Source organism: Halichondria panicea, chromosome 14, assembly GCF_963675165.1.
Source record: "Halichondria panicea chromosome 14, odHalPani1.1, whole genome shotgun sequence".
Lineage (NCBI taxonomy): Eukaryota > Metazoa > Porifera > Demospongiae > Suberitida > Halichondriidae > Halichondria > Halichondria panicea.
Genome location: NC_087390.1, coordinates 1466336 through 1486542, shown reverse-complemented (window position 1 = coordinate 1486542; position 20207 = coordinate 1466336). Strand labels below are relative to the sequence as shown.

The 20207-nt window shown below is 41.0% G+C and overlaps 2 protein-coding genes and 2 long non-coding RNA genes across 23 annotated transcripts in view; 2 read left to right on the top strand and 2 right to left on the bottom strand.

The window, feature by feature from the left end:
* Positions 1–20207, top strand: part of LOC135347404 (probable serine carboxypeptidase CPVL) — a 44662-nt gene that overhangs the window by 2222 nt on the left and 22233 nt on the right. For 5 of the 19 annotated variants that reach the window (XR_010398360.1, XR_010398361.1, XR_010398359.1 and 2 more), the window contains exons 5-8: positions 62–161; positions 817–928; positions 2981–3126; positions 3434–3536. The exons of 2 other annotated variants lie outside the window; for them this stretch is intronic. Coding sequence is in view for 13 of the 17 variants with exons in the window: in XM_064545384.1 (XP_064401454.1) it covers positions 3034–3126; positions 3434–3536 (196 nt within the window). In the remaining 4 variants the exon portion in view is untranslated. 12 more of the 19 variants (XR_010398362.1, XM_064545389.1, XM_064545390.1 and 9 more) reach the window with 12 other exon arrangements.
* On the bottom strand, positions 6915–12463 carry LOC135347395 (uncharacterized). Its single transcript, XM_064545366.1, has 6 exons — positions 12128–12463; positions 11314–11502; positions 11107–11256; positions 10700–10975; positions 10492–10557; positions 6915–10277 (listed from the first exon to the last, which is right to left on the bottom strand). Exons 1-6 carry the CDS (start codon positions 12318–12320, stop codon positions 7162–7164), a joined length of 3990 nt encoding a protein of 1329 aa, XP_064401436.1. The 5' UTR covers positions 12321–12463; the 3' UTR covers positions 6915–7161.
* On the bottom strand, positions 12701–15661 carry LOC135347411 (uncharacterized). Of its 2 annotated transcripts, XR_010398365.1 has the most exons (8): positions 15536–15661; positions 14997–15190; positions 14642–14774; positions 14000–14101; positions 13557–13601; positions 13446–13490; positions 13256–13319; positions 12701–13010 (listed from the first exon to the last, which is right to left on the bottom strand). It is a non-coding gene; the product is annotated as an uncharacterized LOC135347411 (long non-coding RNA). The 2 variants fall into 2 exon arrangements; XR_010398364.1 differs by having other exon boundaries at positions 14997–15646.
* LOC135347410 (uncharacterized) lies at positions 17412–18419 on the top strand. Its single transcript, XR_010398363.1, has 2 exons — positions 17412–17808; positions 17873–18419. It is a non-coding gene; the product is annotated as an uncharacterized LOC135347410 (long non-coding RNA).

The following is a 20207-nucleotide window of genomic DNA, read 5'->3' as shown; positions in this document are numbered from 1 at the left end:
CATCCAAAATCCATTTCACATTCTCAAAGTAGGTATAATATGCTTGTGCCGACTGTTGCAGATTTTTGATGCTCTGCTCAACGGAGATCTGATACCGTATCCTACGTACTTGTACAACATCACTGGATCCACCAACTACAACATTCTCAGGACCTCGCTAGGTACACGTATGTTGATAGAGTATGTCAGAAAGTGTTGGATAGAAGTATACAGTCCTGTTTGGAGTGGTATATACTCTTTTTACCTATACGTAGTGTACTGAACATTCTACTGTATTATTTATCTTATGTTGGTACATACTTAACCAGTGTTTGGTTAAAGGCTCTTGTTTGAGTAGCTAATTGAATTAGGGAATCTGTACAAGTTAAGTTGTGTGTATGGATTGAATTTGGGGAAGTCCTGGACTATACAATTATCTTTAGCGCTTTAGTGCAAGGCTAACTTATATGTTGAATAGAAAGTTTGTGCGAACAGATGATGCTATAAAAGATTCTGAAGAGACTGCAACAGCCTTCAATGTGAGTCAAATAGTCATAACTCGAGAAAGAAGCTTTAGTTTGCTAATCCACGAATCAAAATCCAGGAGATCGTTGCTAGAAGCCTATAGAAGCTGTCAGTTTTTGTTGCATTGCAACCTTTGATCAGTTACAGCTGGAACACACACACAGACACACACAGTCAGCTTTACCGTATCCCTCATGCGGCTAGGCCTCGAGGCATAATAAGGGGAGGGTAAGCGTCAGTCGTCTGGCTGTTCATATGGTTGTAGATCAGACCATTCCACACCATAGTACGTACCTTCCTCTCTGTGTGCAGCATATGCCTCAGTACAATGCCATTTCTGGCTACCACATCATGGAGGCTGGTGCTGACCCTGTGCTGGAGTTGGCCTTCACTGTGGCTGATGGGCTAGAGTACTGCAGGACAGGTGTGTGAGGGGTGTGGGGTGTGAAACTACTAAGCCATGGAGTCGAGTATATTAATTTAGTGAGGAGTCATCAATATTAGGGTGCTTCCCTACAGTATAATTGCTAGCAAATAATATTATGGTTTTTGGTCCGTATACTGTTTTAAAGTTACTCAATCATTGTGAGATGTGATTTGTTGAAGGCACATATTCGTACTTATAGATAGATTTTAGTGCGTATCTTGTGTTAGAAGGTCAAGGCCATTATTCACATACTTAGGAATAAATTCATTTGGTTTGCTATACTCCCCTTTGAGACCTCATACTTTGACACTGATCCCAATAAGGGGAGGGTAAGTGCCAGTCAGTCTGGCTGTTCAAAGTGTGGTTGTAGATCAGAAGGTCAGGGCCATTATTCATAGATTTAGGAATAATGGTTTGCTTGACTCCCCTTTGAGACCTCATACTTTTGAATGTATTCACACTGATCCCAATAAGGGGTGTGTGCGCCAGACTAATCAGGGTTTCATCTAGTAGGGGGGGGGGGAAGCTTACCCCCCAAAAGAGAGGGGAAAATAGGGAAGAGAGGCAGTTTGAGTACTAGAACAATATCTAGACACGGTCTTTTGCTAGAGGATAATTGGTCATCATCCATCATCTAGTCTTACCACAGATCTGCTTTTGGTAGTACATGTGGTTTCTGGTGCATAATTACAAAACAAGCCAGCATACCAAGAGTAGGGCTATCCCAAAAAATTTGCCTATTAGCAATTTTTCTTCCTATTATACTCAATCATTGTGATGTGATTCGTTGAAGGCACATATTCGTACTTATAGATAGATTTTAGTGCGTATCTTGTGTTAGAAGGTCAAGGCCATTACTTAGGAATAAATTCATTTGGTTTGCTATACTCCCCTTTGAGACCTCATACTTTGACACTGATCCCAATAAGGGGGGGGTAAGCGCCAGTCAGTCTGTTCAAAATAGCTGTATAGCATGATCATAGTACTCTGCATAATTACCCGAGGCTGTGCCGTGGCCAGCGGGTATAGTAGTCATCTGGTTTGTTTGTTTATGTGTGGCACATGAGTCTGCTTCTGCGTTTACAGCATGGATAGCCTTCACCCAACAAGGTAATACGTAGTTGCAGATTTTGATATAAAGCCTCGTTGTCAAATATAAGCGAGCAAAACTAAGAAGCTTAAACTTGCACGTTGGCAGCTAGCTAACTAACTACACGCGGCCTTTATTCGAGGTACCCTACTTATTTACAGCTGAAGTGATCCTGTACCAAGAACAATGGAACAGGGTCGCTAATAGAAAGCTAAAATTATGATTGTGGTTGTTGCTTATAATTATTATCCTAGCCCCAGAGCATACCCCACAGGAGCTATACTGAGACTCTAGGCTTCTTTGCTGACTTTGCTGTGATCCTAGTCCACAGTGCACTATACTAAACTCCATTCTCAAAACTTTCAGCCTCTAGACTTTAATTGCTCCCGTACGTTACTTGCTGCTTAGCCTGCTTACATAACACCCTTAATTCTGATTTATGTGAACAGCCGAGGGTTAGCACTTAGTGCTCTAGTTAAACTTAACGTACTGAAGTTATGGCTGTTGAAAGATACATGTATGTTTAACTACAACCCCCCTCCGTTTATTCGATGGTTCGGGGACTCTTTCATCTGCCATAACTTGAATTCCGGGTATCTAATTTCAACGCTTTTCTGATTTTCTGAAAGCTTAGAAAGAAACCTTTCATATTTGAGAGATAAAAAAGCAATTCTTATTTCTGCTGCTACCCCTCACTCACACACACACACACACACACACACGCACACACACGTGCACAAACACACACACACACACACACACACACCTGTTTAATACCTGTTCCCCATTCCCAACATTCCCATCACCACAAAACCTCTAGACAATTCCTGAGGTTTATTATCATAAAATCACCTCAACCAAGCAACCTACATTTATACAGATAAGACACCCACCCACCCACACACACACACACACACACACACACACACACACACACACACACACACACACACACACAGGGACGGACGCAAGTGATGATGAATGCGTACGCTGACCTTGTGTTCCAGTTTGGATGGCTGACGAGAACCAAGCCGCTTACATTTATTCAAGGACCAACACGGCTGTGCAGTACATCAAAGCTGAATGGTTTTACGATGGCTTCAAGGTACACACACTATACACAGCATCAGAACTCTAGTCACAGAGGCAACTCTAGTACTCGTACCTGTACAGGAACCAACTACTGAAGCCACTGACTAACTACAATGTATGTGCATCACGTACCCCCTCTCGTTCACCAGGGTTCAGTACCTAGCAGTTAGTGAACATTGTAGCCAGCTGTGTGCTTGTCTAAGCTATTACTCAAGGCAGCTGTTACGGTTTATTCGGTGGCCAATTCACAGAAGCTCAGCATCCAAAATCCATTTCACATTCTCAAAGTAGGTATAACATGTTTGTGCCGACTGTTGCAGATTTTTGATGCTCTGCTCAACGGAGATCTGATACCATATCCTACGTACTTGTACAACATGACTGGATCCACCAACTACTACAACATTCTCAGGACCTCGCTAGGTACACGTATGTTGATAGAGTATGTCAGAAAGTGTTGGATAGAAGTATACAGTCCTGTTTGGAGTGGTATATACTCTTTTTACCTATACGTAGTGTACTGAACATTCTACTGTATTATTTATCTTATGTTGGTACATACTTATGGGAGGTGATTCCCGCCAAAATAGCTGCTTTTCACTGAGAGGTCCATTTTTTATTGAGAGGTTCATTTATTCGTGAGAGGTGTATTTTTTGAGTGGTCTATTTTTTATTAGGAGGTGCATTTTTGCCCGAGAGGTGTATATTTTTGAGTGGTCTATGTTTATTAAGATGTGCATTTTGCACGAGAGGTGTAATCTATTTTTTTTTAATGAGATATGCATTTTTTGAGTTGTGTATAATATTTATTTGAGAGGTGTATTTTTTGACGAAGTGTGTTTTCATGGCATTGCATGTTGTTCACACTAAGGTTTAAAGGTCAACTCATATCGCAGTTATGCGCATGCGCAATCCTAGGCCACATGGTCAGTTCTCTCCAGCTCTAGCTCTAGTCTTGCTCTAGCTCTCATATCGTGTCGACAAGAGATTGATCCAATACTCTCCTAACAGCTTGGATGCACCAATCACTCATTCTTTGTGACTTTATTTCACCTTTGAACTTTTGTGTGACCTTTAAACCTTACTCCAAAAATATCCGTACCCATAATGCACCCGCACAAAAATGTACCTCTCAATAAAAATAGACCGCACTCAAACAATATACACCTCTCGGGCAAAAATGCACCTCCTAATAAAAAATAGACCACTTAAAAAATACACCTCTCACGAAAAAATGCACCTCTAAAAAAAAGATACCACTCAAAAAATTACACCTCTCGCGCAAAAATACACCTCTCAATAAAAAATAGACATCTCAGTGAAAAGCAGCTATTTTGGCGGGAATCACCTCCCATACATACTTGACCAGTGTTTTGGTTAAAGGGCCTTGTTTGAGTAGCTAATTGAATTAGGGAATCTGTACAAGTTAAGTTGTGCGTATGGATTGAATTTGGGGAAGTCCTGGACTATACAATTATCTCTATTGTGGTCATGTACTGTGTTAGAGGACATTGAGAAGCTGTGTGCATGGCAAATAATGGCAAGAAAGATTAGCAGTAATACATGCTGCCCCCTCCCCCAAGCCATAGTCTAGCCTGCCACCCTGTTTGAACTTTACACTGGGGGAAACACTGACTTAAGTATTGTAGGGTGTTGTTGAAATGTCATGCCCTGGGGTGATTGGTTTCTCCCTGTGTGTATACTTGTGTAAGGAAACCAATCTATAGCTGTCACCCCTTGCAACACACACACATTTCTTGTTCTCACCCCACACACACACGCACACATTTCTTGTTCTCACCCCCCCCCCCCGACACACACACACATTTCTTGTTCTCACCCCACACACACACACACACACAGTTCTTGTTCTCACCCCTCTCCCACACACACACACACATTCTTGTTCTCACTCCCCCCCCCCACACACACACACATTTCTTGTTCTCCCCCCCCCCCACATACACACACAGTTCTTGTTCTCACCCCCCCCTCCCACACACACACACACACACACACATTTCTTGTTCTAACCCCCCACACACACACACACACATTTCTTGTTCTCACCCCCCCCCCACACACACACACATTTCTTGTTCTCACCCCACACACATATTTCTTGTTCTCACCCCCCCACACACACACATTTCTTGTTCTCACCCCCCCACACACACACACACATTTTTTGTTCTCACCCCACACACACACACACACACATTACTTGTTCTCACCCCCCCCCTCCCACACACACACACATTTCTTGTTCTAACCCCCCCCCACACACACGCATTTTTTGTTCTCACCCCACACACACACGCACACACATTTATTGTTCTCACCCCCCCCACACACAAACATTTCTTGTTCTCACCCCACACACATATTTCTTGTTCTCACCCCCCCCCACACACATATTTCTTGTTCTTACCCCCCCCTCCACACACATATTTCTTGTTCTTACCCCCCCCCACACACACACACATTTCTTGGTCTCACCCCCCCCCCCCCACACACACACACACACACACATTTCTTGTTGTCACCCCCCCCCCCACACACAGACATTTTTTGTTGTCACCCCCCCCACACACACACACATTCTTGTTCTCACCCCCCCCTACACACACACACACACACACACACACACACACACATTTTTTGTTCTCACCCCCCCCCCACACTCACACATTTCTTGTTCTCACTCCCCCCCCACACACACACACACATTTTTTGTTCTCACCCCACACACACACACACATTTCTTGTTCTAACCCCCCCCCACACACACACGTACATTTCTTGTTTTCATCCCACACATATTTCTTGTTCTCACCCCCCCCCACACACACACACACACATTTCTTGCTCTCACCCCCCCCCCCCACACACACACACACACACATTTCTTGTTCTAACCCCCCCACACACACACATTTTTTGTTCTTCTTACCCCCCCACACACACACACATCTCTTGTTCTCACCCCCCCACCCCCCCCACACACACACATTTCTTGTTCTCACCCCACACACACACGCACACATTTCTTGTTCTCACCCCCCCCACACACACACACATTTCTCGATCTCACCCCCCCCACACACACACACATTTCTTGTTCTAACCCCCCCCACACACACACACACACATTTCTTGTTCTAACCCCCCCACACACACACACATTTTTTGTTCTTATCCCCCCCCACACACACACACATCTCTTGTTCTCACACCCCCTACACGCACACACACATTTCTTGTTCTCACCCCCCCCCCACACACACACACATTTCTTGTTCTCCCTCCCCCCACACACACACACATCTCTTGTTCTCACACCCCCTACACGCACACACACATTTCTTGTTCTCACCCCCCCACACACACACACACATCCTTTGTTCTTACCCCCCCACACACACACACATTTCTTCTTCTCACCCCCACCCCACACACACCCACATATTCTTGTTCTCACCCCCCCCCACACACACACACATTAAAGTAGATTAAAGGTTTCTAATTTTGTTATGTTCGGATTAACCCTAACCCTAACCCCCACACACACATTTCTCCCTTCACAGATAGGAGATGATGTTGCCGGGTATGTGAGGACAGTGAACAAGTTTATGCAGGTGATCGTGAGAGGGGGTGGGCACATTCTCCCGTTTGACCAGCCGGAGAGAGCACTCAACCTCATCCAGAACTTTGTGAACATGCAATAGCCTATTATAATTATGTTGTCTGGAAATGATCGTGCTTCAAGTATAAGGATAAAAATGAAATCTATAATTATAGTCGTGTCATTTAATATGTTGTTTGAAGAGAAGATTTTAATTACCAAATCAACGAAACGATCAAAACAATTGCTATTAGAGACATAAATAATTATGGAGTGTATAATTATTGTATAGAGTTTATACTCTCTGCCCAATGGTACACAAAAATATACTGTACATGTATAAGAAAGATAGCCACCGATTGGGAAGACTTATAAGATTTACTATACAAACTAGACCATAACATAAAACAGGAGTCATACATACTACTTAATAAACACAATTCTTCGTCTGACATCAACGTACTCGGGACATGTGACAATGTTTTTTTTTGTATTCTTAGAAGTGCCGAATTGTTTCAGTGTTTTGTTTTCAAACAGCCCCCTGACAATTGGGGAGTAGTCGGTGATCTGAGCATTGAGGTGAAACACCTCTAGAGTCTTGTTCTTGGCTAACACATTACCAACAGCTTCAGCCTCTTCAGTGGTAACAGTGTACCGTATTTTATCTTCTAATGGTGGCACATGCAGATAGAGTGTCAGGTGTTTAACTGTATTGTTTTCTCTCAATGCTTCCAAAACAGGTAGTAGATCCCCTGGCAACTGTATACAAAACGTAAGTTCAATGAATTGTAGAGTTGTATGAAACATTTGGGCCAGTTCAAACGTTCCGAAACCATAATTAAGCGAGTTATCATCATCATAACTAAAATCAGGTGAAATAGTTAGCTTAGTTAGACATGTGTTAACTTGCAGTCCCTGCACTAAATGACTCGGGCTACTTTTCAAGTCAATATAATGCAGTGTCAATTCCTCTAGAGATATGTCAGCCTGTAGATACTCACCAATAGCTTCATCAAAATTGCAGTCAAAGTCACATGTAAGTTCAAGGCTTTTAATGGAATGTAATCGATTGTCTTTGAGAGAACGTAAAACTTCACAGGCATTATCAGGACAAAACAAAGTTAGTGATTGCAAGTGCTGGGGGGTACAGAAATATTCAAATTGGCCCTTTATTTCACTTCGGATATCGAGTTCTTTAAGTATCGGACAATTGAGTAGAGTACTAAAAAGCCGCTCAGATTGTTCGGGGATCAACTTAACACGGAAAGAGCATCGCAGATATTGTAAGCTTAGTTTCCAGTGGCTTAATATTGAAATTAAGTTTCTGATAGTAGACTCTGAAAAAACCACATTGTCTGTTGAAAATATTGTTTTTGCTTCGTTATTGGTAAACGAATGTTCAGACAGTAAATGTGGTAAGATTTTCGTGTTGTTCCGTTTTAACTCAGTCACGTTCAATCCAATTGAAATACACCAATTGAAAGTATCTGTGATGGGTGAGGAAATAAAATTAGGCGCTTGTACCAAATGTATCACCAACATTTCAATACTAGAATGTGCAACGAAGTCAGACAACGACTCTTCATCAGCTGGCGATACTTGAGCACACTTCAAAACTTTCAAGCAGTGTTTTGGCTTCAAAATATCAAGTATTCGTATCACAGTGTCTCTTGAGATGCCAAAATCTAGCTCTACAAGACTTAAGTTTGGAGATAGCTGTATAGTGTCAAATACTTTTAATGCCTCAGGCCCATCAAATTCATCGTCAATATCTTCTGATCTACTGATAGTGACTCCTTCTAATTCTGGTAATATCCTATCAGTGAGTGTATGCCAAAAACATGGAATCTTGAATGTGGTAGATATTTTCAGATGCCTTACACTTAGAGTAAAAGATTCTGAAGGCAACACTTTGTTGATTCCTGCTAATAACATTGATATATCTATACCATTATGTAACTCAAACATGTCCGTTAGAGTTACTTTGAAATGAGCAGAAGCTACAACATAACCAAGTGCAAACTTATCAATTCTCTTATCATATAGCGGTGGTTCATACAGCACATTACAATACAAGTCACTCATGACTTGCACATTTTGGCTTTCATAGATCCACAAAATTTGATCACTTGAGAATCTACACATTCTCTCGGCTTTTGATGATCCTTCCTCATAGTACAAGTAAGAAGTTGGAAGTACACACTGTGTCCATCGGTCATTCAGTTTAGTCAATCCAGCTAAAAACAACAGAACCATCTTGTATGATCCATCATGAGCTTTGGTTTCAAACAAGAGTAACTGGTCGTGTGGGGTTTTATTTTTCCAGACATAAAATGCAGCAAGGAACTCTTGAAGTGTCAGATGAAGGAAATTGTAAGATGGAGAACTGTTATTTTTCTTATGTAAAGGATGTACACTGTTCATGAATCCGAGTGTAGTGCTAGCATCAACAACATCTTCCTTGAAAAAAACCAACTGTTGTTTTTCTTTTGTTATTCCATTGTACGCAATTTGGCAGAGCTTATCAAAATGTACCTGATGTGACGAAGGTAACTCACTAAGCTCATCGCTCCAATCATTCTCTAAACATCTTTTAATCAAAATTTGAGAGTATTCGGTGTATAGTTCAGTTGTTGTGTTGGGGATTATGCTATTGCTATTCTCATGGTTTTCTCTGTACACTTCAACTACAATTTTGGCATGAAGAGGGTTGTACATTGCAGTAGAGATACGTGGATTAAAGTCAATATATTCACGTAGTTCTGGTGGAGCCCCATCTTTGATCATTAGATCAATGTATTCTTGAATTTGTTCGGAAGAAAAACCTAAGATTTCAATGAACTGATCAACTCTTGAGCTACAAGTAACAGGTAGATCACATACAGCCCAGGGTCTAGTGGTAACAAGCACGGTACTAGCTGGCAGAAGACGTCCGGTTATTAGCTTCATAAATATGGAGTCATTTTCTCTAAGGGATGGTGTCAGCTCATCCAGGCCTTCCAAAATGAAAAGTATGCCCTGCCCATGATTCTTTCGGATAATAGCATAAATATTTTTGGAATAATCAGTATCTTCACATTGAAATAGATCAACTAATTCTACAGCTTTCTGAACATTCTCATCTCGAAGTCGGAGCAACACAACGAGGGAGTAATCTGTCCAAACTTCACCATTAGCCCATCGTCTGCACAGTTCCCATGACAAAGTAGTCTTACCTCCTCCAGGAGCCCCTTTAATGACAACTAGTTTAGAGAATTTGCCCTCTACTTTGGAAGCTATCTGGTCCATTGTGATTCTATCTCTAGGAAATCTATACAGCATGCCTTGAACTATTTCTGACCAGGACTCTTCCATTTTCTTTCTCGATAAATGTTTACTTACATCCGCACATTCTAGATTAACAAAATGCTTAACACACTGGAGAGGATATTTGTCATCAGCAGGGAGGGATCTTGTATCGTAAATACTAGTTAAGTATGATCGATAAATTCTCATTGCTTCATCTGCTTGTATGGTGGAACGATTATCCGACTTGGATTCTACAGTATAAAAGAATAATCATAAAGCGAAGGTAATAATACAGTGGAATCTTCAATAATGGGCCCTCCAAACTATTACAGTGAGATATACAACAAATAGGACTGAGCTTCCAACCCCAAACGTTCATAGTCTTACATGAATAAATGCAGCAATCCCTGGGATGTGTCCTTTACTCTATCACCACTCACACAAACTACCGATTAGCTAACTCACTGGTTGGTCCGGGAGTCGTTGTGGACAATTTCTGCCTCTTAGATGGCCCAGGTGAAGTACCATCATCTGAAAATAAGTCAATTAAACAATTGTGTATTTATAAGTACATAATTTACGAATGTAAACTATCCATTCACATAATTATACTAAGTTTACTCATAGAAATGCTTTTAGCATGGTCGTAAGTTAGCCTCAAGACAAATCATACCTGTACATTCCTCTTCTATAGCTTTAGCGATGGCATCTCGTCTAACTGTTGGTGCTCTGAGACTCTGACATATTTCAGAATAGGTGAGAGTGGCAGTATTTAAGCGAGCTGCTAGCATTTTCCGTAAACAGGTTTCATTATCTCGATGTTCATCACTGATATTATCGAGGGTGTCATAGCTCACTTCCAGCATGAGTCCCAGGTTGAACCACTTTTTGGCGGCTTTTATCAATTTCTCGTAAACAGATGGCAAATGATTGATAGTCAGAATGGTGCCTATACAACAATTACAAGCAAATGATAAGTGCAATGTGCAATGTCAACACATGACTTATACATGCACACTCTATGAAATAGCTGACGAGCAACTTGTATTATATACGCATACATAAAGAGACACTGCTTACTAAACGTTGGTCCAGGGTTTGCTTCAACATCTCCTGATTGTAACAGTAAGCGGAATATCAGTAACAGTATATACAGACTGAGAGTGGGGGGCCGATTAGAGCTCTGAACTCTCACTTGGAACTTGGTCGGCTTTTCTTGAGTATCAAAAACTAAAAAGTAAGAGTGACGTTTATAATTATTGTGGCAATAAATATATAATTGATTACCTGATGTGGTTGAGTTCCATTGTTTCCGAGGGTTCCATCTCACCAAGCAGGCAGTGATGAGTGAGTAGCAGGTGATAAGCACAGCTGACAGAATGAGAACGGCCAGTGCACTCCCCCTCCATCCCAGCTCACAAGGAAACACTCCGGTCCAACTCAAGTCAACCACAGGGCAAGCAGGACGTGGGCGAGCTGTGTAGAGTTGCATAAATATATTCACGTGCTGTGACATCACAATTGTGGTCATTTCGTGAATGCACTAATGCATTGCTTGATTTGTTTCACAAGAATGGGGTGTCCACAGTTAATATAGTGCATATACTGATCGTCTTAAATGGCCTGTAGCCAAACAGTGGGAGCAAACCTTTGTCAAAGGCATAGTCAGTAGTCAGTGAGATAAGTATTAAAAACATGAATTCAATTACAGAAAGTAACAAGCAGTCTAAAAAGAAGAAAAGTTTGCTTAGAAGAAAATTGATTCTGCCCAGAAACCGTATAACTATAGCGGGTAATTTTCAGAGGACAAAATATTTGTGGTTCAGTAATATTAAGACATTTCTTAGGTAATATTTTCGTAGTTGAGCTTGTAAAGGTAGGCAAGGTCGCTTCATTCGTGGGTAAAATATTCATTCAGACCTTCAACCACGAAAACCAAAAATATTTTGCCCCACGAAAATTACCCGCTATACTGTATTTAAAACTGATCCTTTAGTATACATTATTGTAGCCTATGCCCCGTAATATATTATACTCTGTATAATTATACCAAAGTGTATGATAAGATGCAATTATTGGCGAGTATGCTTCATTGACTTACAGGAAAAAGTTTGTAAGAAGATTATGTATCTGATGGTGACAATAATGAAGTAGAGTTGGTAGAGGATAGGGGTGATCAACACAGAGGCAAGGCAAGCTCTGAGCTGCCAACTAGGCTTACGGAAAACCAGGGTAGCATCATCTTTCAGATCAATTGACAGATAACGGGCATGTCTCTGAGATGTCATCTTCATGGTTCTGTCAGGAATAGACAAGCTTGTGCCAGCTCCAAGATTAGCGTTGCTTCTTTAGTGCAAATTTGATGCCAGTCAGTGAGTCCAAACAGAGAATCTTGTGGTTTGTTTACTTGACCATTTACAAGACCCTCCTCCTTTGACCATACAAGACCCTCCCCGTTTTTTGCAACGCTATTCTTTCAATTGTTCCATCAATGATCTTTACCTTATAGTTATATGACTAGCTATTGTGTAAACTTTTCATAATAATGTTCAACCCTGCTTCAAGTATATGAACTGCACTATATATAGTAAATCTCACAATGTCATACATGTACATGTGCATACTTATAATTATATTCTCGCATATGCCAACTTGTTATAGTAATACGGTAAAGCATGGGTCATCAACGAACATACAATACATTTTATTACATGTATAATTATATGAATTGAGCAAAGAAACACAAAATGTACAGAAGACAATAACGGTGAATGAAATGATTTTAGCTAGCTATACAGATTATTTCAGCCATGGTCTATTGGCACCGTAATTGTCCTCTCTAGCTTTAGTTCTTCTCTGTAGGGACTGGAGAAGTTCATCATGTGGTGAGGGTGCTGCCACCTGATTGGACGACGTAGAGTTGCCATGCTTACGTAATGTGTTACGTCTGTAGTTGGCCGGTCTGTATGCAGTGTTCTTCATACCTGTATATAGTACAAGCGGCCGATGAATTCAGAATTGGTACACTGTCATGTCTGTAGTAGCAAGCATGCAAATCTATACTATAGTTTGGTAGTTACAGAAGACAAAATAACCCAGGGCCAAATCTACACCTAAAAAATGTGCACGCTGCTCAGTAAACTTCAGACTACCAAACTATATACAGTCTCAAATAATGAGCCTATACAAGTGGTTACACACAAGTACTGACAGTAGCCAATCAACTGACCGGAAATGATCTCTTCAATAGCTCCGTCGTAGATCTGAGGCAGTACGTCCACACCCTGATCATCCTGTACACACAAGCAAGCAGGTTCTCAGTTAATATATAGACAGACAGACAATTCTCAGTTGATATTTAGACAGCAAGTGATTATTATTCAAGAGATATTCTTATACCAGGAGAGGGTGTTGTTTACCTCTGATAAGGAAGTGTCATCCACGCAAGGTAATACACACAGTTGCTATAATGGGGGAATGAGAGAATGTGTTAACAGAATGATTGATGTACGCTCTTGTGATATACTTACAGCTTGTCTGATGGCTATCTTAGCAAGGTTGTCACTGTCTGCTTTCTGTACAGAGACAAAATATCATTCACCATTCAAACTGTACTGTATACCACACCCACACACTGTACATGACTGTACTTAGAAACACTAAAATACAAATACATACGGGAAAGAGGAACCAACATTTGACAAAGGTTTGAAACAATTTCTTTGGACAATGTATAAACAAAGGTGAACATGTTGTTTGTAGATAATCAGTAGCCCTCATCTCCCCTCAAGCATATCAAACAGGAAACCACCACAGACCACTAAAGATGATTGATGGTATCAGCAATAGTTGTAGGGCCAACTGCAGGTTACCTAGGGCAGTATACTAAAAAGACTGATCTCATGACATGCCAACATCTATCCTACATGTCAATGCACAACACTCATTATTATAATTATAGTAAGAAAGTTACTCTGAAGTTTGTGATGAATCTGTGCAGAACAGGGAAGATGGAGTTGGGTTGACTCAGTTTAGCATTTTCTCCAAAGTATTGCACAACTTCTCCGAACGCCTCCTACAAAATGAGGTTTACATGTGGTGTGATCGATAAGCAATTGGTAATTACATGTACGTACTCAACATTGATGATACCATTTGAAAGGTCTCTTTTTAAGCTGTCAAAAACCCCCAAATAGTTGAAATTGAATGCACGTTATGGCAGCTAAAAGAGTCCTCAAACCATTGATTAAACGGAGGGGGGATGAAGTTGGTATGTAATAGACGGACTATAATTATAACACGAGTGTAGGGTCCAATTTGTCTGACAAAAGCGTGGGCTATAATTAGGGTATACGTTGGTATAAATGTTCGCGGTAGATGCTTGATCAGCTAAAACCATCAACATTTATAGCCTCGAAATATCCCCGCTATATGGTAGCTAGGGAAATACTGAATGGAAGGAGCTACCTACAGACAACACTGATATTATAGGGAGTACACTCATAGGGAGGTAATAAACCCTCCACTGATATAGCTAGTGCAGCACTATTAGCATGCAGTGGATGAGATGGTAGTCTCACACACACACACAGCTATTATCCGCCCCCTCTCTCACATGAAGAAATGAGATCCGTTGGTGTTTGGTCCCTTGTTGGCCATTAAGAGGAGGAATGGTTTTTTGTGTTTGTGCTGGAACACCTCATCCTTGAACATGCCACCATAGATGGACTCCCCACCCGTTCCATCACCTGTGTGAGGTATGTGGGTGTGTGGTGTGTGTGCGGGGGTGGTGTGTGTGTGAGGTGTGAGGGAGGTTTGTGTGAGTTTGGAAAACACAAACAGTCTTCGACAAAACTACTGAAGATGTACAGTACTCTTGGGTGTAATACTTACAGGTAATTAAACGACTATAAAAATTAAGCATCGTATTTTTTTCACACTAAATAGACTTAGGTACTGAATTCTGACACTGACAAAATGTCCATACTGAAGTCTCCTCCCTGTACAATGAAGCCCTTCACTATACGGTGGATGGGTGTGCCCTTGTAGTGTAGTGGCTTGAACGTGCTCTTGCCCTCCCCCCTCTCACCCGTACACAAACACCGGAAGTTCTCCGTTGTCTTGGGAACCACATCACTATATAACTCAAACACAACCCACCCAGCTGAACAAGAGAGGAAGAAATACTTTTTACAACAGTCTACATTTATACAGTACAGCATAGCCAGTCAAGGAGCTGTAGTAAGTTGAGTTGACTACACTATACTAGTGCTCTGCAACCTTTTTCTTATTCTTGTCAAACAAAAATTCATAGCTGCTAGTCAAGCGTTCGCGGTTGACCTTTTGCATGCGTTGGACGTAATTGAATTCTTCTGGTTTTGACACTGACGTAATGACAATTAACATTCCATTGAAAGTGCTCCGACTGACTCTCCAAGGCAGGTTGATTCATGAGACTAGATCTAGTACAGCTTGATTATACAACCAAACCAACACATTCATAACTTACTTGCCACTCCATTGATAGCTATGTCAAAGAAACATCGTGGAAGAGGAGCAGGCATCATGAAATTAGACTTGTCTTCATGGGCTGTATCTTTACTAGTTGGGCGTGGCTCGACCGTCTCCTGACGGGAGGTCGGGTTGCAAGCTAGCCTCGATTCCAGGCCGGAAGAGAAAGCGGCCTGGTATACTTTGTATGCGCATGCGTACATTACCCCAAAGGGGGTAATCCGTGTATTTGTGGATACTGTCAGTAAAATAAACCGTATACTATTTGTATTCTGAAGTTACAGTCCGTTACATAAAAGTATTGTGCAAAGATGACTGAGCTCTTACGTCCTTTATTGTATTAAGCCAAGTCTCTTCTTAACGACACCCTACACTGTAAGGCTACAGATGTTGTAGGAAAGGCATGATGTGTTCCTGTGGGTCCCCTGATGAGGCTGTGGTAATATGGACCAGGCAAGTCTTCTGCTACTAAATCTTGCCTTTATGTTCGACAGGAAGCCATTGCTGAAGATAAAGAAGCTAATGATTACTCCTGAAAGCTTTTAACTCGACACTCAGGAAGTTTAATATTCACTCAAGATCTACTGATGTATTAAAGAGTCAACCACTCTTCCTAGCTGGCACTTACTGTTTGGGAGGCTTTCTTGAACTGTCTCTTTGATAAACAGAGCTAGAAGAAGCAACACTGCTGCAGCATAATTATTCTACTTTGATTGAAAGCTGCCATTGTGGTCACATTGTCATACGTATTCTTCCTTTTTGTAACTTTGTCCGTTTTTTACAATTTGTATGATGAAATTGTTGTCAATTATTTCGCGCATGCGCATGCAAAGTATACCAGGCCGCCTTTCTCTTCGCGGCCTGGAATCGAGGCTAGTTGCAAGCCTATCTGGGATTTGTTCTGCAGCATTATGACTGTAACACTGCCATGAATATTCTTCTTATCAAGTGGGTGTTAACCGACATGATGACGTGAATAAACCACAGCATACTGCATGCGGTTTTGCAACTAGATGCAAACGAAAGTGTAACCAAGCACGTGAAAAATACTGCAATCTGATAGGGCGCCACTGTAGTGGCGCTAGAACAAATCCCAGATAGGCTTGCAACCCGACCTCCCGTCAGGGAGACGGTCGGGCCACGCCCAACTATACACATAATGGCTTTATTCAGTAGCTGTTTGGACAGATACGCCCATCTAGCCCTTGTATCCATTGTTTCATTAATGATCTTTACCCTAACAATTGACACTAGAGTCCTTACAGCTCAATGCTATTAACACTAAGAGAGTCTTTACAGCTACATAATCAGGGTTCTTCACAAACACAATTCTTTGTCTGACATCAACGTACTCGGGACATGTGATAATGTTCTCTTTTGTATTTTTAGAAGTGCCAAATTCTTTCAATGTTTTGTTTTCCAATAGCCCCCTGACAACTGGGGAGCACTCAGTGATCTCAGTAATGAGATGAAACACCTCTAAAGTCTTGTTTTCACATTACCGACAGTTTCAGCCTCATCAGTAGTATCAGCGTACCGCGGGTATTCTTATAGTGATGGACTCAGTAAATGGTACCATGCACATACAGACTGAGTGTCAGGTGTGTAACTGTATTGTTTTCTCTCAATGCTTCCAAGATGGGTAGTCGTTCAATTGGCAACTACATAAAACCGTGACTTCAATGAATTGTAGAGTTGTATTAAGCCGAAACATTTGGGCCAGTTCAAGTATTCCATCTGACCTAATAATAAATTATTAAAATGAGGGGAAATGGTTGATATAATAATGTTGGGTGCACTGGTACCTATTATACTTGTGCATACTAATGGTTGATATGTTGGGTGCACTGGTACCTACAAAACTACATCACTGACTACACAAAGCAGCACCCAACGATATAATACATGTGTGTGTCATGTAGTTATTGTTTGATTTGTAGTCAGTACATATATATATCGTTGGGTGGTGCTTTGTGTGGACTCGCTGACATGTGTGTGTCATGTAGTTATTGTTTGATTTGTAGTCAGTGATGTAGCTTTGTTGTTGGTTATCGTCAGTTATCTGTATATTAAGTAGTATATCTTTGGAACTATAAAATAAATAGACAAGCATTAGTTTTCATTAGAGTGCACTTTTCATCACATAATTATAGGAACGTTTTGAGTGATTGTAGGAGCTATAGTATATCAGAATGAAGGTGCAGGTACGTATGGTCAACTTTGCACTTCTTTTCCTGCTATTCATCAATCATCTAGGCTTCGGAGAATGTGGTGAGTTTTTTTATAGTTCACACAGTTGATGTGGCATACCAACATCTTTTGTACACGTCTGTAGGTTGTGGATACTACAATCCTACTTTTAATATTTGCTGCGGTGGAGTTGTTCAATTCAAGGGTTCAAGTACATCTTGCTGTGGTACTCGTGCTTATAACAATCGTTTTGATATTTGCTGCGGTGGAGTTATTCAGTTCAAGGGTTCAAGTACATCTTGCTGTGGTACTCGTGCTTATAATCATCGTTTTGATATTTGCTGCGGTGGAGTTGTTCAGTTCAAGGGTTCAAGTACATCTTGCTGTGGTACTCGTGCTTATAATCATCGTTTTAATGCTTGCTGCAATGGAGCTATTCAATTTAGACGTTATGGCTATGTGTGCGGGGGCTGGGGCAAATAATTGTCATGAACTGTTGATCTGTAGCTAGTAATTTAAGGAAAAACTTTAAAAAAGTAAAATGAACATTGAACATACACTTTAGCCAATCAAGCTTGAGTAGACTTTGAATTATCATGATATAAGATTATGTGTATAATTATGGTCACAATGTTTCTCTAATTTTTTGATTTTGTATCACGTATATTTGAATTTTGCTTGAAGAAACATGACATTGTGCAAAATAAACCTCTATATATATAGGTGGCCTTGACTATGTGTTGAGGTGGCCCAAGCCCTCATGATCGGGCCGGGAGAGAGACAATGTGTAAATGTGACTATCACACGATGACATAGCCTCGATCCCAGGCTGAGTTTTCGCTTTTATAACGGTTAGGCGAACAACTGGGCCTGGTACTAGTTGTCTGCGCATGCGTCAAATTTTCATTGTATATTTGTGGTCGGCAAAAATATTTAATAAATCAATAATTGAAATTTCTACACAGAAAATGCACAGAGTGAGTACACAAAAGATGCACATAGGGAGTACACAAAAGATGCACATAGGGAGCTGCTTCACAAAGGCCTGGGGAGTTGCCAGTTGTGCTGCAGCACGATTACAGTGACCCAGGGAAACTTCAGGATGATTGAATGCCTTCAAATTACGTTTCAAAAAGATTTAGCAGGCTGCTGGACTTCTCTGATTCTAGGCCCCAACTCGTAACTCAGTTAAATTTTGCTTGAGAAAACGTAGATTCTCTTGATGTCTCTGAGCTACCCAGCAACGCTCGAATGAGCAGGTCATACTCCAGTCCTGTGAGTATAGGACAATATTAAAAGAAACCAAAGACGGTTAAACCCTTACCTCAAACTGTCCAGTCTCGTCCGTTAGTATAGCCAAGAGGAGCACTGTTGGGATAGCTGGATATTAGCCATTGCTCCTGTACAGAGAAGTAGACATTCTAAATACGTGTAGATCTATACATATTAAATTTCTCGTGTTATAGTGTCATTGTCGACGAGCTGATGATGGCAGTACCAAGTTCTCTAGCTCACACTCTTCACTTGATCCACCATATTAATGATGAAACTATAGTCTACCTACCGGTAGATCTTGCCAAACATGAACAAGACTTGATAGCATAGCCATAGGGCCCACACAAAAATATCTGACCTTAACAAGCTTGACAAAGCTTTATACCTCTTCCCTTGTTGTTCAGTCTTCAGAATAAGCTTCAGAGAAGAGAGAAGCTTCAGCTAAGAGCCATTCCAATCGATTCCAATAATGATAAAACGGGAACTGACTTCTAGTACACGATAGTACACGAATATAAATGTCACAAAAGTGAACGAGAATATCCATTCGTCAGAATCTGACGAACGACTGACGCATGCGCAGACAACTAGTACCAGGCCCAGTTGTTCGCCTAACCGTTATAAAAGCGAAAACTCGGCCTGGGATCGAGGCTAGATGACAGTGCTGAGAGAGTGGAGACATTCACTGTTAGTCTCAACTCCTCAAACTCTGAGCTGCAACTATTCCAAGCAACAGTGACAATCATATGGACAATGATCAATGGTAAATAAAAATAGTTATATAGATACTGTTTTGGAGGTGTCTATGGGATTTAGAAGCCCAAAGGCACTGATTTAGTATCCCGAGCGTAGTGAGGGTATACAAGTGGCTGAGGGCTTCTAAATCACATGGACACTGACAAAACATTGTTTAACTCATTTATAGATACTAGCGCACTTGAGGCTTGACTACAATACGATTACTTAACAATTGGATACTATAGGTATACTAAGTAGCTATCAATAATGAATGCACTTTAAATTACAACCTTATAGTGTTGTTTTGTCACAAAAAAATTAACTCTACTGAATTTTTCTCCCCCACACTATATATTAATGAGAGAGAACTGGCTGTGGTATCACAAGACTAAGTGAACTCATTACTGCATCTGACCTTGGTGCATGTGTATAATTACGTATGTTTGTATGGAATCTTTATCAATGTC